This window comes from Tenrec ecaudatus, chromosome 2, assembly GCF_050624435.1.
Source record: "Tenrec ecaudatus isolate mTenEca1 chromosome 2, mTenEca1.hap1, whole genome shotgun sequence".
NCBI classification, from domain to species: domain Eukaryota; kingdom Metazoa; phylum Chordata; class Mammalia; order Afrosoricida; family Tenrecidae; genus Tenrec; species Tenrec ecaudatus.
The window spans coordinates 194,957,731-194,985,220 of NC_134531.1; the positions used below are offsets into that span (position 1 = coordinate 194,957,731).

At 48.5% G+C, this 27,490-nt stretch overlaps 1 protein-coding gene across 1 annotated transcript in view; it reads left to right on the forward strand.

Annotated features, from left to right (window-relative positions):
• Positions 1-1,459: 1,459 nt before the first annotated feature.
• The window catches only part of GFPT2 (glutamine-fructose-6-phosphate transaminase 2), a 50,589-nt gene continuing 24,558 nt past the window's right edge, over positions 1,460-27,490 (forward strand). The window contains exons 1-7 of the mRNA XM_075542094.1: positions 1,460-1,615; positions 18,351-18,458; positions 20,440-20,538; positions 21,069-21,194; positions 23,476-23,534; positions 24,154-24,288; positions 26,607-26,668. Of these exons, the coding sequence (XP_075398209.1) occupies positions 1,609-1,615; positions 18,351-18,458; positions 20,440-20,538; positions 21,069-21,194; positions 23,476-23,534; positions 24,154-24,288; positions 26,607-26,668 (596 nt within the window). The 5' untranslated portion in view covers positions 1,460-1,608. The remainder of the gene's footprint in view (positions 1,616-18,350; positions 18,459-20,439; positions 20,539-21,068; positions 21,195-23,475; positions 23,535-24,153; positions 24,289-26,606; positions 26,669-27,490) is intronic.

A 27,490-nucleotide genomic window follows, 5' to 3' on the forward strand; every position in this document is an offset into this window, starting at 1 on the left:
CCATCACTTTGTAAGAGCTACAAAAACCTGGGCTGGATCTAGTCTCACGCACCATTAAGTCCCTAGCACCAAGTCAGGGCTGACATGAAGTGTGTGCTTTTGAATGGATGAATGGACAGATGGACACGCTGATGGAAGGGAGCAGCTTACTCCAGGGAATCAGCTCTGCTACTCCCCAGTAGCTTGACTAGGCAAAACCCTTCCTTACAGACACTGAACCTGCTTCACCAGCCCAAGGGGTCTAATAAACACCTCTTTCTCTGAGGGCCTACAGAGCCAGGCAGGGATTCCACGAAGGAAAGTGTTCTGGGCAAGACTTTAAAAAAGACTTATTTTGTTCTCTGACACAACTGGAAAGGGTCTGTTTAGAACGTTGAGATTTTTTTTTAAAGTAAAATTAAAAACACCAGATGGCTTCAAAGTATGCAAATGTTGGGCCAGTTCTTGTGACCTTCCTCTGGAGACTAGGGGTCCAGGGCAAGGCGGGGAGGGAGGGGACATCAGGGAGGGAAGGGCTGGCTGGGAAGTAGGGCTGGAACGGAGGTCTTGGTGACTCACAGTAGGCCCTGGTTAGGACTCCAGGCAGACCAGGGCGGAGACCCAGACAGAACTACGCCAGAGGCCACCCCCTAGCTCAGCCTCTCATCCAGATGATGGGGCGAAAGACTAGTCAGGGGAGTAGCAGCCGGGGAGGGGGCAGCTCCCTCGGGTCACCCCAGCTTTGCGCACAACCTGCGCAATTCCCGCCACTGAATCCTGGCTCAGCAATAAACCGTCCCACCTGCGAATTCTGTCTGGTGCTGACAAAGCCTTTTCCCATCTCCAAGGAACTTCAGCTTTCTCCTCTACCTTTCTTGGTGGGTGGGATCCGGTTTAAAGACTTATTCGTGTTTGCGCGTGTCTATTACACAAAGAGGAGCCACAAACCAGTGAATGCTAGGAACCGGGCTCCCCTGGGGGAAGGTGAAGTGGTGTGTGTGTGTGTGTGTGTGTGTGTGAGAGAGAGAGAGAGAGAGAGAGAGAGAGAGAGAGAGAGAGAGAGAGAGAGAGAGAGAGAGAGAGAGTGTGTTTTCTTGAGCTTGTGCATGAACAAACCCAATATTGTGTGCTGAACCGTAAACTGTCTTTATCTTCATCACAACCCTACCAAGGAAGCACGGTTAGCCTATTTGACAGATGGGATCATTGAGGCACAGAGCGACTCCTGCTCCCTTTCCAAAGTCCCAGGTCCAGTCAGGGGTTCAGTCAGAACTCAACTGTGGCCACCTTCTGATCACAATCCACTCCACCCCCAGGGACCCGTCACTCCCAGCACCCAATGCCCTCCACTCAGAGACTAGGATCTGGTCCGGAAGCGGCCCCACGCCCCCTTCCCTGACTCCTAGGGGCTCGGGTCCCACTGTCGTTAGTACAACCAGGGGCCAATGGGGAGCAGGCAGACCGGGAAAGACCCCGCCCCAGCCCCGCCCCGCGCGAAGGCCTCCGGGTTATAAGGGCCGGAGCAGAGTGGGGGAACCTAGCCCGCGAAGAGCTAGGGAGCGCAGGAGTACCTGGAGGAGCCCGCGTGCACGCAGCCCCGGAGCCCCCAGACGCCCAGCAGCAGTCACGATGTGCGGTGAGTACGCGCCCGCCGAGCCCTCTGGCGGCCGTGGGTTCCTGGCACCGCATCCTCTCGCCGTCTGGGCCCGAGGGGCGCGGGATGGGGGTGTCGATCTGTCGGGTCCTTCCAGCGGCGGCGACCTCCCTCTCCCAACTCCTTAAGCGTGTATCTCCAGGAGATATGGGAATCGGGATGCCCAGCTCCAGCCCTCCAACCCCGACCCGGGGTCCCAACTAAGTGAGGGAACCTACCTGGACCCTGGACCCTGGTCACACAGAAGTTACCCTTCTACCCCCACCCCACCCCCCCTAACGTCTGCTTCCCAAGCCACTCAGAGGGGCAGCTACCCTCCAGCGTTCCGCACCCACCCCTGGCTCTAGCCTACCTGTGCCGGACACCCACGGGTTATGACCATCCCGGAGAGCCCACCTGTGCTCCGGGGGTTCTCCACCCATCTCTTTCTCACGGCCCTGGGGTCCTCGGAAAGGACCGGGAGTCTTCTTTGCGACCCCAAATGAACCCTGTCCCTGGAAGGGTGGATTCCAGGTTACCCACTTCTTTGCTGAAAAAAGCGTCAGGCAGGAGTAGGAAAGAGGCTGGCTGGGAGAGGTAGGACAGGGATTCCGGGACTGGCGAGCTGCAGGGCTCCAGCTGTGACGATCATCCCGAGGCCTGAGCTCGGCCTGGCGGGCTTGCAAGCCCACAGGAGCGAGGGGGCGGCTCTGCGCACATCTGCAATTCCTTACTCTCCAGGCTGCCTCCGCCAACCGGAGAGAGCCGGGAACTTCTACTGGGACAAAAGGTCACTGTGCTTTTCTTCCCCCCTCCTTCTTCTTGAGTAAGATTCAGTTACCCACCCCAGCCTCCTGTGGCTGGAGGACCTGGTGGAACTTTGGAAGCCATGAAAGGCCTCTGTCTGACTTCACTGAGCACTGCGGGTGGGGTGTGTCAGCGGGGAACTCAGGGACAAGGTCTGTACAGACCTTGTTTCTGAAGCACGCACGCCAGCCATCCTGAAGAAAGAACCAGCCACCAAAGAACTGGCTGCCAGACTTGTGGGTGTAGGCTCGCCCAGGCCCAGCACTCAACAGTTTCAATTCCCAAGCCCTCGGCAAAAATTGCAGGATACCCCCTTACACACACACACACACACACACACACACAAATCAAAATATGCAGGGTTGCCTTCAGGAAGATATGGAGCAAAGGGGACAGTTTTGCTGGTTCTTGAATCCTGTCAGGTCCCAAACCTCAGTATAACTGACTGTCAGGTTCTTGGCCAGCTTGACTGCCATCTTAGAAGGGTCCTGGAGCATCAACCTCCTTCACGTTTTTCTCAGAAGGCACCTCTGCCCACCACCCCCTCTGGCCTTGTCTTGTCTTCTTGTATCCAGCTTCCTCTCCAGCACTCTACCTCCTCCAACTCTGAAAATACAAAGTTACTTTGTTTTGGGGTTGTAAGCAGCCTGGACCCTCACATTGTGTGTGAGAAGGACGCTCACCAAAGGACAGTCCAGGGCACTGGAGCAACCTTGACTCCTGGAAGTGTCCACCCAGAGCCGGAATCAAGGATGTGTTGCACTAGGAGGGCTTCCCAGAATGTGCTTCCCTAGGGGCGAGCAGTGCTGATGGTGAGACACAGCTTGGCAGCGGTTAGTGTTGAGTCCCTCCACAGGGAAGTGCTTTTCTTCTCTAGTTATGAGAATTCACATTCCACCCAAGTCGATTGAATCCAAATCTACCTTTTTAGCTGGATCTATAAGACTCGCCAGGGGCTCTGGTTAGAATGTAGATTGTGTTTCAGTGTATCTGGAGTGGAAATCCAAATTCTCTTGAGGGGGTCAACCCAGAATGAACAGTCGGAGCCCAGGTTTAAGCCAGGAGGAAGCTTGGTGCGATGTGTCTTTAACATCTCTCTAACACTCTCCAGGGGGCTAGTGGGTTGGGCTGTTCACGGCAAGGTCAGCAGTTCAGAACCACCAGCCTACTCCCTGGGAGAAAGATGAGGCTTTCTACTCCTGTAAAGATTTACAGTCTCAGGAACCCACACATGCAGTTCTGCACTGTCCTGTAGGGTTGCCATGAGTCGGAATCAGAGTTAACACTCTCCAATGAACCTTTTCTCAGCAGAAGTGGCTCAGAGCTCAGAGGAGGCAGCAGCAGCTGCCTAAAATCTAACCCATGGATCTGCTTTTTCGGATTATAGACTGTGATGTACAGAGAGTGGTGCTGGTTTTCCTTTTATGGTTTTGATTGTTTTGTAGGGAATTCACTTAGATTTTCAAAACTTCAGTCAGTTTTACAGAAGACTATTCAAGGAATGCTAGCATTGGAGTTGGTACGAAGTCATAAGTAGTCACTGTACAGATGATAGTGGAATGAATCACCTAACCCCTTCACTGTCTATTAGGGAAAAACAAGGCACAGGGAGGTCTATGCATGCTGTGTCTGAGCAGGGGTGGTTTGTAAGATCCTTTCTGTGGGCTTTGCCGGAGCTGCTGGTTGTGGCTCCTCTACACACATACCACTTTGGGATGGCCTTAGGTCCTCCATCTCCTGAGCTGCTCCCTCAGATATGGAGACCAGAGCCCTTCCCAGGTTTGGTGGTGTTCGTGCCCAGATGACCTTCCTCTCCTTTGTCTTAGTTGCTTCTCCCACAGAAAGCCAGGCCAGAATGAACGTTCCAGAAAACTGAGCAGAGAACCCTCGGAGACATTCAGCGCCCCAGGAGTTTAGCTGAAAAGACATTTAACTAGTGACTTTCTCATTGAGCATGATTGCTGGTGACTCCGTGTGTGTCAGAATGGAACAATGCTCCACAGGGCTTTCCATGGCTAGTTTGTTAGAAGCAGATTTCAGACTGCTCGTTCTTCCAAGGTGTCCCTGGGTAGACTCAAACCTCCAGCCTTTTGGGTAGCAGCTGAGCATGCTTCCCATATAACTCTCAAGGGACTCCAAAACAGCACTTCACGCTAAAAGCCCAACACCCCTTGCATCTTGTTGACACTGAGGCAGAGTGACCTTGTAGGAGCCAGTTGAACTGCTCCAGAGAGTTTGCAAGGTTGCAAACCACTATGCAAGCAGTCTGCCCTATTTTCTCGCACGGAGTGGTTAGTGGGTGCTTTAACCACTGTGCTACCAGAGCTTCTCTGAATTGTACTGCCAAACTCACGGCTCTCCAATCAATTCCAACCCGTAGCAACCCTACGGGGCAGAATAGAGCTACCCGTTGGGTTTCCAAGACTTTTACTTCTTTACAGTCGTAGCCAGTCTCACCTTTCTCCTGTGGATGGACTAGTGGGTTGGAACCACTGACCTTGAAGTCAGCAGCTTAATTCAGAGCCCACTACACCAACAGAGCTCCTTAAATAACACTAAGGTGCCTGTAAATTATTTTGTGGGCTTCTAGGAAGCTGTTGGCATTTCGTTGACTTTTTGCCAATCAAGTCCTTCCTTCTTCATTGAGCCTGTGGCGAGGCCCAAGGTTTTCTGGGCACTGGGATTTCAAAGGTCATGTGGATGTGGACCTTCTCTCAAAGCGAGGCAGGTTGAAGTTGGAGACCTGTCTGGAAGCTAGCTGCTGACCGGGGTCAGGATAACCCACTTGGTAGATGTTACCATGGAAGGAAGAATTTGGGCACAAGGTCTAGCCTGGCAGCCTCCTGTGAAACCCAATAAGCAGACATGTTTTCCCCGGCACAAGTGTTTTGTTTTTTCCTTCAATTATTTAGTTCCCCACACGACAAACTGTGGATATTTCACATAAGCAGGTGTGATTGTCAGCCTCTGTTGAAAATATCCAAAGAAAAATAGTAGAGTCCATATTTCCAAATGGCCCCTTGGCTGGAGCCTGGAGGCCCTCCTTGCTTCTCAGCTGCTTCACTCACCGGTGTTACCTGTGGGCTTCCATGTGATATGAGGTTGGGAGCCCAGCAGGGAGCAGGCAGGACTACTAGCTTTTCCAGAAGAGAAGGCAGGAGCTGGGACAGCACCATGGAGAGTCTGAGCTCAGCGGAGGCCTGCTAGGATGGGGCACAGAACATGTAAAGGTATGGTGGCAGGAACCACACACACATGGGATCTTACTTCCAATCCATGACTTTATAAACCTTCCCTATCCTTCATGTCCTATACTTTGGGCCATAGTTGGCCACAAAAATTAGCCAGTCTTGGTTCTTGCTAAACCCTTGGCTTTAATCCACTGTCTTTTGTCTCGGTTGCTGAATTGGCAACCCAGGCTACTATAGTAAAATAGCTGGCTTGAAACAGTATTTATTTTCTCTCCGTTCTGGAAGCTAGAAGTCTGAGGTAGTTATTGCTGGGCCCAAATCCAGATGTCAGCAGGGGCATGCTCCCTCAAAGGCTTTATGGGAGAATTTTATTTTCCTAACATCTTCCAGCTTCTGGTGGCCCCAAGCATTCTTTGACTTGTGGGCATATCACTCCAATCTTCACCCTGGGTCACATTTCCTTCTCTTGTGCTATGTCAACTCTCCCTCTGCCTCTCCCTTATACGGACACTGGTGATTATCTTGAGGCCCACCCAGATAGTCCAAAATCATCTCCCCATCTCAAGATCCTTAACTTAATAGCATCTCTAAAGAGAAATGTTCTCATATAAAGAACATTTACAGGTTCTTGGGATTAGGAGCTAATGTCTTTACAGGACATTATTCAGCCTACTCCAGTTGGATTCATGTTGCATGTACCTTCTTCAAGAACAGATACTCAATTCTTGAGCACAAGGATGTTGGTCAGAAGCCTCCCAGTCCCCTACTCCCAGACAGTATTTGTCTTTTTTGTCTCAGGCATCCTTCACTGAGCACAAGGGTCTCAGGTTTCCTGTGTTTTGTGGCATGTGTCAGAACTTCATTTCTCTTCACAGGCTGTATACCACTGTGTGATGAGACCACATGGTGTTGTATCCATTCATCTGTTAATGGACATGTAGGTTGTTTCCACCTTTTGGCCACTGCAATTGCATCCATTCCAGGTCACAGAGACCCTATAGGGCAGGGGAGAACTGCCCCTGTGGGTTGCTGAGGCTGTTACTCTTTACAGCAGTGGTTCTCAACCTTCCTCATGCCAAGACACTTTAATATCATTCCTCATGTTATGGTGACCACCCCCAACCATAACATTATTTTCGTTGCTACTTCATAACTGTAATTTTGCTATGTTATGAATTGGGCGACCCCTGTGAAAGAGCTGTTTGACCCCCCAAAAAAGGGGTCGCGACCCACAGGTTGAGAACTCCTGCTTTACAGAGTAGAAAGCCTCCTCTTTCTCCTGTGGAGCAGCTGGTGGTTTTGAACTGCTGACCTAGTGTAGCCCAATTTGTAACTTCCTATGCTACAAGGGCTAACACTCGTGTACAGATATTTGTTTGAGGCCCATTCAAAAAGGTATTGCTGTAAAATCATAGAAACTTCTTTTAAGCAAAAAAAAAAAAGTCAAAATGTGAGCTAGTGTTTCTTGATGTATCCATCTCAGTCTATATGAGTATTTCCCCAGGTAGGTGACACCATTCCTGAGGGGGGGAGGGGATACAGTTGCTGGAATTATTAAGACAGGCTACAAAAGCAGACGCCTACCTTTTATCCTGGATTATGAATTCTAGTAAGAAAGGTTTTCATCGCTACCAGGGTGCTGAGTAATTTTTCTTCTGAAAAGGGTGTGGCAAGCCAAAGTTTGGGAAGCCATGGTCTACATACTTCTGAAGGCAGCGTTTCCTGCTCTGTAGCCCTTCCCCAGAGAATTCTGGGATTCACAACACATCATCCGGCAGTTTGGACCTCTTTCATGGACTCACACTATGTTCCTTTTCCATGTTCTTCACGTTTGGAGAACAAAAAGAAGTCCGAAGGGCAAGCTCAGGGCTAGAGGGTGAATGGGTGAGGCTTCCCAGTGAAATGCTTGTAGGCTGATGCCAAGGACTCAAGTAGAAAGCAAATGTTTTAGAATGATGAGGGCAACAGCTGTACAAATGTGCTTGACACCCAATGGATGGATTGTGATAAGAGCTGTACGAGCCCCCAGTAAAATGTTTTTTAAAAAGAGAAAGAAATGCTCATGGAGCAGCCCTGCTGCACTAGAAACATGATCAGGTGCCTTGACACGACAGAAAGTGCTTACTTGGGATTCCTTACCTGGGCTTGTCCTCAGCAGTGCAGCTTCAGCTTTCTTCAATCTTTTCCATACACCCTCTATGAATGTCCCGTATCCTTTGAGAAAATTTATCAGGCTTACCCTTAAGGAATGCCAAAAAACGGTTGCCATAATACTCTGGGCTGACCTCTCTGCCTTGGATTTCACTGGCCCAGCAGATCTCCTTTGAAGCCACTGCTTTGATTGGGGTGTGTTTTGAAAGCACTCCCGTGAGACCAGGGCAGTACATTGCTGAGAGAACCTGTCTGCACCACAGCCATCGACTGAATGAAGAGACCGAGTTAAACGTGTTTTGTTTGGAAGAAAACGATGCATGTAGCAACCGGAACCGCAGTCCATTCTGACTCCCCTCCTCCCCAGCATGCATTTAGCAGTGGGGTTGCTGGGGCATATGGTAATTCCATGCTGGACCTTCTGAGGAACTGCCAGACTGTAACTGGACCATGATATAATCCCGCCCGCACTGGGTAAGGGGACTTTCTTTTTCATAGCTAGCTTTTAAAAGCAGACTAATTTAAGGTCCCAGATAGATCTGAGAGAAAACAATGTAAAAACAAGGAAGCTATTTGATAGGATCATCTGCCTCTCTCTAATTGTCAAAGGAATGTTTCTTTCACTGGACAGATTTTTTTTTTACCTTTTTAAAATAGCCCAATGTTGACAGTTGAAGCTATTTTCTTTTATTTATTTCTCTTTCGTGAAAGAGCCGGTGTGGACTGGCCCCAGGCTTCCCGAGCAGCCCTGAGCCTGGGGCCATGGCCTCCTCACACCTGATGGTCTCACCTCAGGATGACCTCCTCACACCTGATGGTCTCACCTCAGGAGGACCTCCTCACACCTGATGGTCTCACCTCAGGAGGACCTCCTCACACCTGATGGTCTCACCTCAGGAGAACAGACCTGCTCCATCCCCTCCCCCGCGTCCCCCACACATTCATGCACCATACATATAGTCCACCACATAGACACACACAGGCCACATAAAGTAATTTTGTGAGCATTCCTTGAAGCTGAACTCTAACCTACCTGGAAGAAGGCATTATCCAATTTGAGTTTAAGCATAGTGCCTGATCTCTGTTAGGCTCACGGACTTCGCTGGCTAGCCCCTCCATTCTGGTTGTGGATGGAAAGCGCAGCCTCTGATTGTGCGACTTCCAGGCCAGATGGCAGGGAGGGCTCCCCACCGCTCAGCAAGGGCATTGTGGCCATTTCCCTGTTTTACACGCAGAAGCTGATGCTTGGGGAGATACAGGTTTTCTCAACGACATGAGCAAAATCAGACTGCCCATCGCCTGCCCATCGCAAGATAACTCTTATCTCCCAGCAGTCTCCTTCGGGTCCCAAACAACTGAAACACGGCACACACCCTGTCCCTCACCCCCAACTAGCTCCCTCTTCAGGAGCTGTAGAGAAGATTCTAGGCATCTCTGGCTCAAGCCTGATCCTAGTTTTGGCCTTTCCATTCGCTGGAAAGGTAGCCAGGCAGTGGAGAGGTGCCACTTCCATGATTTGGTCAGGGTCATCTTCTGTCACCTGAGCTGTCACAGGTCCCTGTCTGTGTGGACATGCCAAGTAGCCCTGCAGTCCTGAATTCCCACGTAAGCTCTTGAGCTGTGTGTGCCACGGGAATGTTAGCGTCACCAGCCCTCTGAGGTCCATCTGCATTCTGCATGGTGACTGTGTCATCTGCAGTCCCTGGTGTTTACCAGGGGAGCCCCTTCTGACTCACTTCCCCACCAGCTTTGAGAGCGCGACCCTGAGAAGCTGCTTGGGAGAGTGGGGCATGCATGTGGCAGCCTCTGCCCTGAGGCTGAGCCTTGCCCGACCAGGGGCGAGTGTTTGATCCCATTGCTCTGTGCCCACAGATGTAAAAGTGCCCCTTTTGCTTAAAGGAGCTCAGTGGCTTCGTGTATCAGACACTCCACCACGGTTCCCTTCTTAAGCCTGCTGACCCCTGCAGGTCTCTCATCCCCCACCCTCCGCAGGCCACTGAGGAGCCCTCAGCCCCTTGAGATGAGCGCACACCATTGGGCTTCACCTCTTGGCCCTCTCTATCTGTTTATCCCTCCAGGAGCTGGCAGTCAGTCCTCCTGGAGGATAGTGTTCTGCCCTTCTGATTGCAGCTCCCCCAGCCTCTGGGATGCTGGGGGTCGACTCTTCTTGTATGCTTTCACTGTCATGTCTGTGAGGAAAGAGACAAACGGCATGTGTTCTTGTCCCCCATCCTCAGTACGTTGGGCTTGAGTCTTTGCACCTGTGGCTCCGGTACAGGCTGGGGGCTTCAGCCTTCCTGCTCCGTGCTCCTGACGAAGTCGCACAGCACACGGGGCTGAATCAGGGCAGGGGGTGGGGGGTAAGGGGGTGGAGAGGAAGGAGTATTTCTCTCAGGTCTGAGGGAAAATCCAGACGTGGCCCATCAAATGTGCAGACTGGCATGGTGCCCAGACCCAGCTTGGCCCTCAAGAGGATCCCAGAGTAATCCCCAAGAGACTGCCCCTGACTTCCTTGTCACCCTCCACCTTAAATCTTTTGTCTCAATGGAGTTGCCTGTTTTAACAAACCCTTCCTAGGTGGCAAGCACGGTCCCATGTGTTGTAAAAGAAACTGGGTGAATTCTCAGAATGCTTGGAGGAAACCGGTATTGCCCTCACCCTCCCTGGTTAAGCAGTAGGGAAAGTGGGGTACAGCACGGTCAGGTAACTTGTGCAAGGCCACATAGAAAAGCAAAGGGCAACTGGACATCCCGTTGCAGAGGGATTGTGGGGAGGAGACAAGTCACTCAGGGTGCAGTGTAGCATCGATGAAACACACAACTTTCCTCTAGCTCTTAAATGCTTCCTTACCCCACCCCCATCATGATAATGATCCCAATTCTACCTTAAAAATCTGGTTAGACCAGAGGATGTACACTGGTACAGATAGGAACTGGAAACACAGGAAATCCAGGGCAGATGATCCCTTCAGGACCAGTAGTAAGAGAGGAGATACTGGGAGGGTGGAGGGAAGGTGGGGTAGAAAGGGGGAACTGATTATAAGGATCTACATATAACGTCCTCCCTGGGGGATGGACAACAGTAAAGCAGGTGAAAGGAGATGTCGGGCATGTAAGACATGACAAAACAATAATCATTTATAAATTATCAAGGGTTCATGAGGGAGAGGGGAGCAGGGAGGGAGGGGAAAATGAGGAGCTGATTCCAAGAGCCCACGTGAAAAGCAAATGTTTTGAGAATGATGGAGGCAACACATGCACAAATTTCCTTGACGAAATGGATGTCTGTATGGATTATGATAAGAGTTGTACGAGCCCCCAATAAAATGATTTAAATAGAAAAGAAAAGGGCAGAGCTGGGATTTGGAAGGGGCTATCCAATGTGGAGGCCATGCTTTAGCAATTACAGCCACTTACAAAGTCACCTCACTCATGACTGGTGGTAAGGGGGTGGGGTGGACCTAACACCGGCTCTCTGATATTCAGCCTGGCTTTTCACTGGCTGGAAGGTGTGTGGGTTCAGGTGGTGATTTTTACCTTTTTGTGGCCAGGTGAGCTGGGTTGGGCAGCCATAGTGAAGTTCTTTGGGGCTGCTCAGCATAAGATGTCAAGGCACAGAAGGACCCCTCCTGGGGAAAGCGGAGCTGAGCAGAGTGCCGGCCAGATGCCCAAGGCGCCACACCATGACTCTTCTCTATCCCTAGAACTTTCGTCCCCTCTCAGAAAGCACCAGAAGTGGCCCAAAGAGGATGTGCCTAGAGATGTCCATGCTCAGACAATCAGGACCACGCTGCATTTGCCACTGTCCAAGCAGGTCACCCCATTGGCCCTTGACCCTTGGCCAGGATGTTGCCCCCCTACTTGGAGCAAGTCTTCTCTTATTTAGGTTTTAGCTAGTTTTCTAGTCAACAATCATGCGTCTACAACGACCTAATTCAGATGGTACCACATGGTGAAATATTAGCCACTGGCATGTGGTAACCCTGTCTTCCCGATACCCAGTGCCCTCCTCAGAGGGAACCACTTCTCCTGGGTTTGGGTGCCCTTCCAGAAATAGCCTATGAGCCTCATCTCCCTACGTTGCAGAAATTACTCACCTTTCTGCAAACGGCCTCTTTCTCTGGAGATTTGTACATCTTGGAGCTTTAGATGGTTTTCCCAGAGGACACATAGCTTTCTTTCCCGGTGGAGGACTGCCTGCTGAAGGTCCCACCGTGAAGCCACACGGACATTTTTCTGGGCCCTGCCAGGCCCCAGGCTGCCACAGACAACTCTACATCCGGTATGCAATCAAGCCTGATTGCTTGCAGATTCTGTATTTGCAGATTCACCTACTTGCTAAAATCTTCTTGCAATGCTCAGATCAGCACTTGTAGCATTTTCTTGGTCAACCTCAGACACACACAAATCTGCAAAACTATTCTGGTTCTTGAAACACACGTCCCCAGTGGAGGCTGTGACAGGTGATGCTTTGCTTCCTTGTTCCAGCTCTCATCCTGCAGAGAAGGGGGCTTTTCATGGGCCATGGAGGGCCGCAGTGTTTGTGTTTTTGTGTGCGAGGCAGTTTTGCTGTTTGAATGACACCCCCAATCATAGCGATTCTGTCCTAGTGTTCCAAGGACAAGAAGGCCATGATGTGCCCGCTAGAGGAAATAAACTTTCTTCAGGGATGAGCTATTGGCTGTGAGTGTCATGTTCATGAGTCAATGATACATTTACATCCAGAGAGAAGAAAGAAAACTCACTAATCTTTACACAAGGAAATTCCTGAAAGTGCTAAAGTAATATCAAAAGTATGCAATGAAGTGATGGAAGAACAGTCCCATTTGTGTATTCATGAGAAGACAACAGATTTTATAAAGGGGAGTGAACAGCATTGTGTGAGGCTGAAAGCCAAAGAAGTGTGTGGCCACATCCAAAATTAGGCAAATGATGTAAATATATATGTAAAATAAGGAGTTCTGATGGTGGTGCTGTGGGTTAAATGTTAACCTGTCAACAGCAGGTTGGTGGTTGAAGCCCACCAGAAAGAGAAGGCTGCCTGCCACTGTAAAGAGTTCAAGTCTTAGACACCCTACAAGGAGTAGTTCTACTGTTCTGTCCTATAGGGTCACTATGAGTCAGAATTGGCTTGATGACAGTGGGTGGGACATAGATGAAATGCTATGTCTTTAAACACACATGAAAACATGGTTGTGTACTGATCAATGGGGAACCTAGATGGTGCAGGAGTTAAGTGCTTGGCTGCTCACTGAAAAGCCAAGAAAGGTCAATGGGTTCAAGCCCGCCAGCTGCTCCACAGGACAGAGAAGGAAGTGGGGGTCTGCTTTCCTAAGGATCACAGCCTTAGGAACCTCTGGGCCAGTCCTGCTCTATCCTCCAGGGTCCCTGTGAGTCAGAATTGACTCAAAACAATAGGTTGGCTTGGTTTGTATGGACCAGTTGCCAAAAGTGTTGTGAGCAGAGAGTCTCACTGGAATCAAACTGTCTTGGAGCAATGGCTCTGTGTTCACTTATCCCATGGTAACTGTATAGAACACAATGACTATGTATTAAGTTCCCAAGAGAATTGACTGTGCACACATCCTTTCACACACGTGCGCCTATCTCTCTACAAAAGTATCTGTTGCATACATTCTTAGAGATGCAACCCCTCTGGGCGGCAGATGCATTCATTTCAAACTTTGAGAAATTGCCACGTTGGCTTACCAAGAGGGTGTGCAGATCTTAATTCTCACTATTGTCAAGCTGTATTGATTTTTACTGACCTCATAGGCAACAAAATGATTCTCATCAGAGCTTTTATTTAGAGATGGAATGGTCCCAAAAGAAAATTCCACTGTGACTAGAAAGAGGAATCCTTGGAAAAGTAGTTTGAGCTTGTTAGGTTTCAAATAATGAGAATACCACGTACATGCTATTTTACCATGTACATGCTATTTTACTCACTTCAATTCAGTATAGTGTAGGGAGAATCCAGGTCCACCCCACCAACACCAAAAAAAAACAGAGCTATGAAAGGAAGGAGACAATGCTTAGTTAGTGAAAGAAGTTCTTGAATAGACGTTGGTATGGGAGAGATTTGATGTTAAAAATTAGATTTATGCTGCCTTCTTGCACAAAGATCTCTAGAACCACTTCTTGGCAGCTCTCCTCCTGGCAGTAATCTTCCAAACCATGGCCCCAAGTGGCCACTGAGCCTCCCAGCTGGATGTGAGCCCAGCTTGTGGTGTTGAAGACAAGGACCCGTTAGCCATCTCAGGCCGCTAGGGGCCCTGGCAGTGACCCCTTGCCCACACTCATAAAACTGTCCTGTTCTGGGTCTGTGGAGTCAGATACCACATAGAACATATGTGCCTGGTGTGAGTTAGGACTTTGGGCCCAGAGGAAGAGACCAGGACCAGAAGGCACCCTCATAAAAGATACTCCAGCTCCAGCATCATTTTAGACTAGGTGATCAGGGCCTATGCGGGCTTTTGTGTTATCCATGATACCTGTGAGGACCCAGCATTGAGGTGCAGGTGTGATGCTGGCGCAGGTTGCAGGATGATCAGGAAAATCTGGCACTCCCCGAGAACATACAAATGTACAAGAAAAATAGGACTGCCAGGGTGCGATGTAGCCCTGATGAAGAATACAGCTTTCCTCCAGTCCCTAAATGCTTCCTCCCCCCAACTACCATGAACTGAATTCTACCTTGCAAGCCTGGATAGAGCAGAGGTTGTACACTGGTGCAGATAGGAGCTGGAGGCACAGGGAATCCAGGGCGGACGATCCCTTCAGGACCAGGGGTGTGAGGGTACTGGGAGGGTAGAAGGTGAGTGGGTTGGAAAGGGGGAGCCGATTACAAGGATCTACATGTGACCTCCTCCCTGGGGGATGGACAACAGAGAAGGGGGTGAAGGGAGATGCCGGACAGGGCAAGATATGACAAAATAATAATTTATAAATTATCAAGGGCTCATGAGGGAGGGGGGAGAAGGGAGGGAGGGGAAAAAGAGGACTTGATGCAAAGGGCTTAAGTGGAGAGCAGATGCTTTGAAAATGATGAGGGCAAAGAATGTACAGATGTGTTTTATACAATTGATGTATGTATGGATTGTGATGAGTTGTATGAGTCCCTAATAAAGTATTTTTTTAAAAAAGAAAAATCGGACTGCACACATGTTCTATTAAGTTACTCCCTCACGTAGCTTTATGGCCTTTGAAGTTGACTCTGCCCTACTCATCTCTGCCAAGGAACTTTCTGTAGAAAAAAAAAATTTGTAGGGGGAAAAAAAGTGCTATGAACTTTCTTACCTAACCATGGTCATGGTGATGGTTCTACAACTCTATTCGCCACCATTGTATTATATCTTTTAAGTGGGTAGATTTTATGGTGAGTTATAAAAGAGATTTAAAATAGCTAATGCTTACTTTATGAGGTAACTTTTTTATTTTATCGTAAGTAAAGAAACAAAAACACTCCCTCAGACTTCTTTGGGTTTGAAGTGGACGATAAAACGTGAGTTGCTCAGTGGTCTAGACCAGGGGTCAGCCCACTTTTGAGACAGATAAGCCAATCCTATCCCTCACCACAATTTAAATGTTATTTGAGAGCCCTAAATATATTTTTACAAGCAAATGAAATCACCGTCATCTGAATCCTTCAAATGAAAACTGATAGTGTAGTTTTCATTTTCAAGTTTAATTCAGAGCCACGTGTAAGTACTACTGGAAGAGCACGTATGGCTCTCTAGCTGCAGTTTGCCACCCCCTGGCCTAGACCGTTCACAGCCTTGCAAGGGCCTCATCCCAAAGGGAAGGGCCTCGCAGCTCACCTGACCAAAAGGCAATGAGGAAGACAAAATAACATAACAGCCAGAGTCACCCTTGGTTATTTTAAAATCAGATTGTTTGTGCTTGCTCAGAAGACCCAATGCCCATGATTTTGCACATGCGCCTTAACATTTGATGTAGAGGCTATGCAACATGTAATTCACAGCATGATTTAAATTACTTCATCTTCCATTTTGTATTATGTCTAGATAGATTTTAGTAAGTTATTTATTCATAGAAAAAACCCTACTGTTTAGAATAATAGCGTTCATTTTAATTGACATTTACTACTTGATTTAAATCTAATCTACCTAGCCACTGGGATATCTTCAGTGGTGTAGGTGTGTACTCACTCAATTTTCTGTGGGCAAGTTGTGTGTTGTTTAACTGGTATTCTCTACTTGATCCCTAAATTCTAATACCCATTCCAATGGCTGCACAGCACTCACAGATAAATTTCATGATTGAAGTGTGTTTAAGGAAGTTAGCAAGTTGTAATGCCAGGGAGAAATGCTCAGGGTTGAGTTTTTTATCAGGGCATGCTACAAAGTTCTGTCAAGTCCGCTAATAACTGCCCAAGGGGCATACCACTCTGCTATAAAACTCAACCTGAAGGCACTCAGTTTTAGCTCTGGAGGCAGCAAATCCAGTTCCCTGGCTTCAGTTCCCAGAGGCATCTCACTCCAATACAGCCTCAGCCCATGGCATTCAGCTCCACTCCGATGAGTCAGCAAGCCCAGTTTCCTGAATTAAATGCCCAGAGGCACGCCACGCCAGTTAGTCAGCCTGAAGTCACTCAGCTCCACTTTCTTGGGCCAGCTAGTCCAACTTCCCCATTAAGTGCCCAGAAGCACCCACTCTATAAGCCAGCCTCCTGCACAAAAGCCCTCAGCTTTACTTGCTCCGTGGGTTGGGAATTCCGTCCTTCTGTCCCATGCTCGGGCTCCCGGTTCTGCTGCTGCTCCTCTGACATTATAGCTGTCTGCTGGGTCCGGGAGGTTTACTGGGCAGAGGCCTTAGGTCCAGAGGGCGTGCTCAATCCTGACGCAGAGCAACCCTATAGGACAGGATCAAACTGCCGCTATGTGTTTCCGAGACGGTAACTCTTCACAGGAGTAGAAAGCCTCCTCTTTCTCCCTCGGAGCAGCTGGTGATTTCGAACTGCTGATACTGAGGTTAGCAGCCCAACATGTGAACAGTATGCCACCAGGACTCCTCTTAAAGAAGCTAGAAGGTGAAATTCAGAGCGCTGACTCTAGAGCAGTGGTCCTCAACCTTCCTGATGCCGCGACCCTTTCATACAGTTCCTCATGTTGTGGTGACTCCCCAACCATAACATTATTGTTGTTGCTACTTCATAACTGTCATTTTGTTACTGTTATGAATCGTCATGTAAAGATCTGATATGCAGGGTGTGTTTTCATTGTTACAAATTGAACATAATTAACGCATAGGGATTAATCACAAAACAATATGTAATTATATATTGTAAAATATTTCTTTCTAATGACAAATAAATGAAATTTTGCCTTGAAGCATAGTGTACGATGAGTAACAGTCTTCACGCCGGGTACTCGTATGTGGGCGTATCTGCATGTGGGCAGACCTGCCTGGAGACAATAGGGAAGTGGTGTCTTGGTTCCTAAGACTATCAGATATATCTGTTTTCCTATGGTCTTAGGCGACCCCTGTGAAAGGGTCGTTCGACCCCCAAAGGGGTCTCGATCCACAGGTTGAGAACCGCTGCTCTAGGGGCAGGCTCTGTGTCTCCCTTTCCCTTTCTCTGCCTCCCGCTGTCCTGTTCTGTTCTGGAGAAAGACCCTTATTCCCTGCAGCTATTGTAGCCATGGTGCTCGGGGTCTGTGGCGATCTTCATGTGGCTTCTCTCTTCTCCCTCCCACCCACCCCCCAACGCCCCACCCACATCTCCTGTCTTCCGTGTCTAATCTGCTTTTTCTGTCACTCAGATGTGGTTAGGCCTAGGGCACACCAACACGTATTTTGAAGGACACAATTCAATCCATAACAGGAAGAGTTTGGAAAGGCAGAACCAACATGACAAGTCACAAGTATGACGTCGTATGTGGGAAACAAAACATTGTTCTGAAATACAAATGCACACAATAAAATTTAAAAAACAATCCATAGCTTATAGCCTCCCTGGAAGACACGGATTCCTCGGATCCAGAGAGGAAAGGGGACTTGGTTGCTGGTGGCGATGTAGTGCCTTCTCTTGGTGTCGAACTGGAGCCTGGGAAATGGAAGAGCAAATCCCCAGCACCTGCCCCCACCTCTCCAAGAGGTTCCTGTTGACTTCCTAGGACTCTTGCTAGGTGTTTGCCGGGAGAATCCAGGGTTGTCCCGAGGCAGGACTTGCAGCTAGTTTTACGTGGTTGGGTAGTTTTTGTGGTCATTTACTCTGAGAAACGTTGCCACAATGAAAGCCTCACCCTTTTATTTTTACATGACTCCGAGTGCCCAGAAGGCAAGTTTTCAGCAGTGGAATTGTAAGGTGAAGGGCACCGGCATTTCATTTTTCCAGGTGGCAATACCTGGTTTATAGAACTTTTAATCAAGACCAGTAAGGTCTGGTCAATGAGTAAGACCCCTTTCCAGAGCAGGAGGGGAGGCAAGTGGGTTTGGGTTGCCTGGTTTCCGCCCCTCTGAAGACATGCCCTGGGAGCCCGACTGAGATGCCATGTTTGTGTTCCCACAAGCGCTTTCTTCTAAGCACGGACTGTTTTATAAATGTGTATTTCCCTCTCTTCACAGGAATCTTCGCCTACATGAACTACAGGGTCCCCCGGACAAGGAAGGAGATTTTCGAAACTCTCATCAAGGGCCTGCAGCGGCTGGAGTACAGAGGCTATGACTCAGCAGGTGAGTGGGCCCGGCAGACTCTGCTCACGTGGTCTTTCTGATACCCTTTCAATAAAAAAAACAATACCCAGCCATTAATGGAATTTGGAAACAATATAAAAGTAGAAATAAGAAACAAGGATCTACAGAAACATCAAAACATCCCCCTCCCCCCACAGCAATATCTTCGCATCTCTCTTTCTGTCACTGTGGTGTGTACCTGATGGGTGGCAGCAGGGACTGGAGGGGGTGGCGGGAAAGAAGGCGTTTGTGTATAGGTATTTGTAATTGTTAGCTCTAACTATGCACGTTTTCATATGGACTTTCTTTGCTTTCTAACATTGAGCATTTCCCTTGTTCTAAGTGTGTGTTCAATGTCTACGTGGTCGCACATCCTGCACTGGACGGCTTCTCATTGACTCTGCCGTCCTCCTTCCTGCTGGCCCGTGGCCGTCCAGTTGACTTCCACTCATGGAAAGGCCCTGTGGGTCAGAGTAGGGCTGGGCGCCAGTGGGTTTTCGGTGCTCCATAGGCTGCGTTGGGGGAAGTTGATCACTAAGCTTTTCTTCCAAGTCACTTCTGAGAAGACTCGAACTGCCAGCTTTTCAGCGAGTGGCATCGCTACGGGCTGCTCCATCCTATGAGCAAGTGGATATTTACTCTGGTTTCCATTTTTAATGTAGCCTGCTTGGGAGAAAGGGCCAGGCATCCCTGTAGCCAAAGTTGGATTTCTGTTGATTCGTAACACACTCCCAGAACCCTCACTGCCATTGACTTGATGCCAACTCACAGCAACTCTATCAGGCAGGGTAGAACTGTCCCTGTGAGTTTCCAAGATGGCAACTGTTGACAGGCGTTAGAAAACCCATCTTTCTCCAGAGGGGCGCCTGGTGGTTTTGAACTGCTGGCCTTGGGAATCGAAACCACATGTGTAACTACTACACCTCCAGGGCTCCTCTTAACTCAAAGAAGCCATACAAAATTTATAGGAAGAGTAATGCAGTATCTCCAGCTAAACTAGTATAATTCCCAAAGCACGAACAAGATAGGTAGTTAGATGAGTCCATGGCTATACTGGTAGCCATGGGGACACCTCTCCCAGGCAAGCTCTTGTGGTGGTCACCTTGGTTCAGAACTCTTGGCAGAAGCCAGCCAAGGAAGCCCACATGAGAGACATGTAGGCTGCCTGCTTCTCTGTTTGTGTTAAGTATCACCACAGGCATGGCTTCTTGGTCCAAAGTACATTTCCTGACAATCATCGTTCTCTTCGGGATAGTCTAAAGAGCAAGAATTTCAGTCAACACCCTTACCATGCAGCCATCGAATCCTGTCTAAGATCTACAGCCATCAAGTTGATTCTGACTCATACTGACTTTCTATAGCAGTGGTTCTCAACCTGTGGGTCGCGACCCCCTTGGGGTCTAACAACTCTTTTACAGGGGTTTCCTGATTCGTAACAGTAGCAAATTTACAGTGATGAAGTAGCAACAAAAATAATGTTATTGTTGGAGGCTCACCACAACATGAGGAACTGTCTGAAAGGGCCGCGGCATTAGGAAGGTTGGAACCACTGCGCTAGAGGGCTTCCAAGACTGCACCTCTTTGGGAGCAGACAGCCTCCCCTCTCTCCCTCAGAGTGGCTGGTGGGTTTCAACCACCACACTGCAGTTAGCAGCCCAGTGCCTAAGCCATGGCACCACCAGGGCTCATCCTGATCCTGTCTGGAACTAACCAAGCCCACTGCCATTGAGTCGGTCCTGGTTTGTAGTGAGTGATCCTGCAGGACAGGATTTGGGTTTCTAGAGGGGCTGGTGGGTTCAAAGTGCTGATTTTATGAAATTAGCAGCTGAACCTGTAATTCACTATACCACTGGAGCTCCTTAGTCCTGTAAATGCAAGGTGGGAGAGGGAAACTTAAATGTCAATAGGAATACCAATATCTATGATTATTAAAGATATTATTAAATTGTTATATTATTAAATATGTATATTTACATTGCAGGTGTGGCAATTGATGGACATAATCTTGAGGTCAAAGAAAGACTTATCCAGCTTGTGAAGAAGAGGGGGAAAGTCAAGGCCCTTGGTGAAGAACTTTACAGTAAGTAGAGAAGCCCCCTGCAGTTGAGGAATCGAATCCGTGCATGTGTGGGCCACATGACAAGACATTGTTCCAACAGCTGAGGTCGACGGAAGCGTGGGTAGGCCCATGTTGTAAGATGGTGTTTCTTAGTGGATTCTTTTTGCTAGTGGTACATGGAGAATTTTTCTGGAGCATTTTAATAGTCCTGGGTCTGTTTTAATTTTTATGACAAATGATAAGTGCTTTCAATTTTCAGTAGTGATAAGAATTTCCTCCCAAGTTTATTTCTGTTAAAAAGTGAGTTCGTTCACTAATCAGTGTTGGTACCTGGGTCTGGCATAACTCTGCAGGATGTGATGGGAGTGGTGATGGCTGGGATAGGTGGTGCCCAGCTCTGGTAGAAACCCCCAAGCTGGGATGTGGGGGTGTTATTGACGAGGCAACACATCTTGGTGTTTAACTGTGCTGTAATAGAGCTTCTGCACCTTTATGTTATTGTGTGGATACTTATTTTTAAAGTATGGAAAACGGACTTCCCTTTCCCTTAGAACAAGACAACATGGACCTCAAGGTGGAGTTTGAGACCCACTTCGGCATTGCCCACACACGCTGGGCCACCCATGGGGTGCCCAGTGCTATCAACTGCCACCCGCAGCGCTCAGACAAAGGCAATGGTATGTACTGGCTTGCTCTCTATGCCCGTGCCAGGTGCCAGTCATGGTTCTCCAGAGAAACAGAACCGAAAGGCACAGAGATTCATAAAAAGATATCGATATAAACCAGTTGGTACAGAGTTGCTCTGACTCCGGGAGACCCCGCAGGTTGCAAAGTAAAACTGTTGTGTAGGATTTTCACGGGCTCTGACCTTTCACAAGCAGACCGCCAGGCCTTTCTTCTGTGGTGTCTCTGGGTGGACTCCAACCTCCAACCTTTCAGTGAGCAGCCGACACATTAACTCATCCTCCTGGGGCTCTAGATACAGACACAGGGATGCACACACTCATAGATGTGCACACACACACTTATATATAAATGTATTTGAGGGGATATAGGGGAGGGCTTCCAAAAGTCCATAGAAACATTCCATTTTCCCATGAGCTTTTTCAAAGAGGCACACACTCATGAAGGGCTTCAAAGAGCTAAAGGAAAAAATGTAATTAAAAAGTAATGAGAAGTTTTTATTCATTTTTTGAAGTCTATATATATTGGTAGGTAGGTAGGTAGATAGATAGATAGATCACTTTCAGTAATTGGCTCACGTGCTGGTTGGGAGCTCGCAGGTCTGAAATACATAGGGCAGCCCAGCGACCCGGAAAGCCAGTCTGCATTCTGTGCTGTAGTCTGAAGACAGATTGTTTATCCTCTCCAGGAAGGTTCAGCTTTTATTCTTCAAGCCTGTAGCTGGCTGGATGAGGCCCACCCACATTGTAGAGGCTAAAGTACTTTACTTAAAATCAACTGATTCTAAATGTTAATTACATCTAAATAACGTCATAATGAAATTAGTGCCGACAAACAAAGCATCAGTGTTTGGGCCCCTACAGCCTAGTAACGTTGACAAATGACATTAACCATCACATGGTGATTCTTTGGATGGCACCCCTAAGGCTGCCTCCCATGGGGGAAGGACTGACCCTTTCCGAACCTCCATTGGCAACTCTTGTTACAGGGATGGGGATGGAATATGACTCCTCACTCCTCCCAGGGTGCACAGCAGGTGGGCAGGACTCTAAGGCATAGCCTGGCCTTCCAATGGACCCCAGTGGCTTACAGTTGGGCAGATCAGAAGCCCCTGATGACTCCTCACTCCTGGCATAAGTGTTGAACAATGAGAATAATTTTTGAAGTCCCACCTGTTGAGTATCCTTGCCCCAAAGATAGCCCTTGGCATAGTGTGCGTTTTTGCCAAGCACCGGATAAGACTGTCATGGTGTGTTAGCGAGTCAGCAGTGGCCCTGTAGGGTACAGCTCCCCGCAGGGTTTCCTTGGCTGACATCTTTATAGGAGCAGATATCGGTGTTCTTTCTCATGAGCTAGCTGGTGGGTTTGAACTGCTAACCACCAGGTCTCCCTCGAGAGTAGGTCAATATTTATTGGGTGATTATTAGGCAGACCCTTGCACCATCATCCCTGCAGCTAATCCTCATGGAAGTCAGGCAGCAGGAAGAGCACCGTGCCAGGTGCTTTCCCCACTGCAGGTCAGCGGGGCCCTGAGGCAGCCTGCCGCAGAAAACATGGGAGGTTCCGCTCCTCTCTGACACACTCTTCAGGGGGGTACCAGCTCAGGGGGCCTGGTGGGGAAGGCAAAGCCTCATTTGGAGAAAGGCAGGGGAACCTGATCTGAGCCACTCAGAGCCGCTAGAAGCAGCACAGGCCCTCCAGCTACCTGTGGCCAGTCTTTGAGCAGTGAGGATTGTGCCCAGGATCTGGCCCATCCCCTGTCCTGGAGCATCCTTGTCTGTGGTGTGTGCGGTCCCATTCTCGGGGCAGGCACCCTACACGCAGTGTGAAGATAGGTTAGTGGGTGTGCTTTATTAAAAGACGTGTGTTCCCTCATGATCGAACGGTAGGCATCATAGTTAGATGTCAGTTCTAGTAACGGTAAGTGAAATTGCTTAACAGAAGTCTGTCGGGAGGTGTTTTCAAGTGTCAAATCACTCCCCTTACCATCTGACTTGAACATCATTTCTTTTTTTTTTAATCATTTAATTAGGGGCTCATACAACTCTTATCACAATCCATAAATACATCAATTGTATAACGCACATCTGTACTTTTGTTACCCTCATCATTCTCAAAACATTTGCTCTCCATCTAAGCTCCTGGCATCAGCTCCTCATTTTTCCCCTCCCTCCCCACTTCCCCTCCCTCATGAACACTTGTTAATTTATAAATTATTATTTTGTCATAACTTCATTTCTTAATAGATTCTTTCCTGCTAAACTTTTCTTTCAGAATTTGTTGTCATACATAATGGGATCATCACAAATTACAAAGATCTGAGGAAATTTCTGGTAAGATACTTCCCCTGGGTGATACTTAAAGTCAGATACTACTAGTCTACCTCAAGCTTCCAGTCTCTTCCGTTCCTTCTGGAAACACGCAGGAAGTGGGTGAGACCCACTCTAAACCATGTGTAAGCCTCCGCCCCAGCTGAGCTAGCCTCCCCACATCTTGTTTGAGGAGATATTAGGGTATTAGCATTTACCCCAAGGACGATTGCAGATTTGCAGATTCAAAAATAATGTGAACTTTTATTAAAGTATCTGACCGTCTCATGTTCTAACTCAGACAGCGGGGTGGGAAATCAGATGGCGAATGTCTGAAGTGTGAAAAGGTTGTGGGGTATTGGTTTGGGATGTGGGTAGGTTTGACTCAGCATATTTTATCATTTTGACGGCTATTATTTTGCAATGCCCAGACTAGTGGCAAGGTTAAGTTCCTGGGGCCGGATGATCTTGTGGAATGCTGGCATGACTCACTAGTGCTGGCTAGGACTCTGGCAAATTTCCCCTGTCTTCCCAGTTTCCCTTAACTTACTCCAAGGGCAAATTATAAGGAAGGAGAGGGAGCTGGCCTGGTCAGCGCTGAGTAGTGGTCATTATCTGACACTCATTCCAACACACATTCCAGGAAAGCAAAGGCTATGAATTTGAGTCAGAAACAGATACGGAGACCATCGCAAAGCTGATTAAATACGTGTTTGACAACAGAGAAACGGAGGACATTAGATTTTCAACCCTGGTCGAAAGAGTCATTCAGCAGTTGGTAAGTCATCAGTCCCATCTGTTTCCATCATTGCTCCATTCTCATATGAAGGCCCTGAGTAAATTCGGGTCAAGTTCTAAGGATACAAGATGGCTCATCTACAGCATCTGACCCTAAAATGCTAGTCTGATAGAATGAGGGAAGTGCTGTGCCTTCTGTAGACACCTCAGAAAGGGCTGCGCTTCATCGCTGAGATGGGAGTGTTTCACGTTTCATACCTCTGAGCCTGGTCGGCCTTCCTACCTGTGACTACTGCTAGCATTTGCACTCACACACTTGGTCATCGTGATGCGCGCTGCTCTCTTCTTAGGTGAGTGGTGCGTGCGCCCTCCTGGTAATGAACATGTAACGTAGGGAAACGGAACCGATTCCTTCAGGACACTGAGAATCGGAGTCTTTCCTCCTGTAACATCAAGGGAAGCAGTCATGCATCAGGTGGTAGAAAAGCCCATCACCCCTCACCAAGTGGAACGGAGGTAGTAGAGAGAGCAGGCACGAGCTTTGGAGAAGTTTGATTCTAGAAGGGACAGAGAAATGGAGCAGTTGCTGGCGGGGGCGCGGGGGGTTTCCCAGAAAGGACTGTTTTTTGTGACATAATGAGCACACTTGTGTCCTGAAGAGATCAGCCCTGGAGAGAGAGGACGAGATTGGTGGCGTTTGCTCCACAGGGACGGGGAGCGCATATATGGGGGGCATGGCCAGGAAAAGAGTCCTTCCTTGGAGGAGAATGGGAGTAGGCATTGACTCTATGAGGGAAAAAGTGGGGTGGGGGGAGAGGATCCCAGAGTCAGTCCTCCCAGCCGATGCTATCAAACCCTTCTCCAGGCAGCCCAGAGGTGCTGCTGAAGGCCCAGCACATCTGAGGTCAGAGACCCAGGCAAGCCCCACATCGTGATGTACAGTGGATCATCCTTGGGTTTCTTCAAATAACTTGTCTTAAAAAAGAAGTTTGCTGTTGAAACCCTTTACCCTCAGACTTCTATTTTGGGGATCCTAATTTAGAGGCTATCTTAACAAGTGAGAGCTTACTCTACAAGAAATATATAGTCACACATACACACATACACACACACACATCAAACCATGATGGTATCAGCTCACAGTATTTTCCCTTTTCCATTTGTAGCTCAGGATTTCTGAAATGTGTCTCCAGTAACTGCGTTTTGGAATTTCGCGTCTTTCCTAAAGCAACATTGGGGTGGGGGTCGGGGGGCAGGGGCGGGGAGCTACATGGAATCAAAGGGACAAGAAATGGGAAGTGTCCCGCTCCTGGATCCTGCCTCATAGCTTACTTCATCAGCATAGTAAATGCCATGCCTCTTGGGGTTTGCCTGGACCCACTGTAGTTTGGACCTTTTGAGGCCTGGGCATGTTGACTCCCTCCAAGCCCCCCCCCCCCCCCGCCAGGTTGGCCCAGGTTCCAAAGTGAGAAATTTCACATGGAAATCAGGATGACAGCTGGCTTGTGTGCGACTGACATGATAAATGAGCACAGGAGAGTGAGACTATAGGGTAGAATTCCAGAGGAACGAACATTGGGAGTCTTGGCTTAGGAGAACTAGCTTCCAGTTCTGGCTTTGCACCAACCAACAAAAACAGAGGCCAAAAGACATTAATAACCATAGAAATAATAAGAAGAACTATAAGAACATAGTATACATATCACATAATTACATGCCATATATAATGTACTGTCTCGTTATAATTATATGTGTACTATTATTGTTACAGTAGCAGCTCATGCTTCTGTTGAATTCTCTAGATGCCGGGCACTTCTCTAAGTCCTTAAAATGCATCAGCTTCTAGTCGTCACGGAAACCAGGCGTTTTTCATCTCTGTTCACACATAAGGGAAATGAGACACACAGAGGTTAAGTGACTTGGCCCTAAATGATAGAGCCAGGATTCAAGCCCAGGCTCTGACATGACCTGAGTCAAGTGCGCTTTGTAGGTTACCCTGTCCAGTCCTCACACTTGCTCTCTTGGGGACAAAGGTGCTGTCTCTGAGAATCTGAACAGGCTCTCCTCAACACCAGCCTAATTATCCCACTTCACCCAGCAATCGCTGTGCTGGGAGTCCCTGACAGGGTCTTCATGGGCCTGTGTTCACAGGTTTCAGTCTCCTGCGAGTTTAGCACGGAGCCATCTGCTTTGCTTTCCCTCTTGATGGAGCTCTGCCGCCCATCCTGGCACTCGGCTCCCTCAGCAAGTGAGCTCTGCCAGTGTGACCCCCGCCCCTCGGCAGTTACCAGAGACCCGCGAGACCTGCTTCTGCCGCCAAATCGGGCTGCCTTTCACGTTCTCTGATGTGTTTTTCAGGAAGGCGCGTTCGCACTGGTCTTCAAGAGCATCCACTACCCAGGAGAAGCAGTTGCCACAAGGTGAGGCAGAACCCATTGGCATTTTCAGCGAAAAACTAAATAACTCGTCTTAACTGGCCGCTTATCATATGTATCTAGTTCCAAAGCAGATGATATGCGATCGGTTCTGCCTGATCATTTTCCGCCTTTGGAGAGAGCGAGCTCGATCGTCCATGTGACAGCTAGGGTGCGAGTTTGAAAGTAAAATGACTGAGGGAGCGGGAAGGCATGTTTCAATTGAAGTGCGACCAATTTTCCACTACAATAGTAGCCAGGAAGCCTCCTTGTGTGAGAAGGATACGGGTCTCGCTCTCTGGCGAAGATTCTTGGGCCTGGAGTGAGTGAGTTGCAAAGGTGAATTGCTGATCGCATGCATTGTGGGTTTGCTTTGTGGACTGCGATTTGTAAGAGTCAGCAAAGAAGTCTATTTGGAGTAAGATGCCATTAAAATCATGGGAAAACACCTTAACCACAAGACACCATTGGAAGTTGTCAGACAGGGAGAAATACCACATAGGCTGGGAGCAGAGTGACGGCACTGGGAGAAGAGTGGGATCAGAGCCAGGTTAGCTGCAGGAGTTCCTCGGGACTTTCGTCTGGACGCATCATCTTCTTGATGATGGTGTGGCACCTTGTGCAGGTCAGAGACTCGAAACGTCACCTTTAGTGGGTTAAACAAGCAGAGTTTTAAAAAAAGTAAAACAAACAAAAAAATAACACCATTTTGGAAGAGTCGTCAATGGCCCACAAGGCGTATAGACCAAAGCGAATCATTTTCTTGCCCATTTAAGTTTCAGAGAGGGCTCTGGGGGTTCCGTGGTAGAATTCTTACCTTCCATGGAG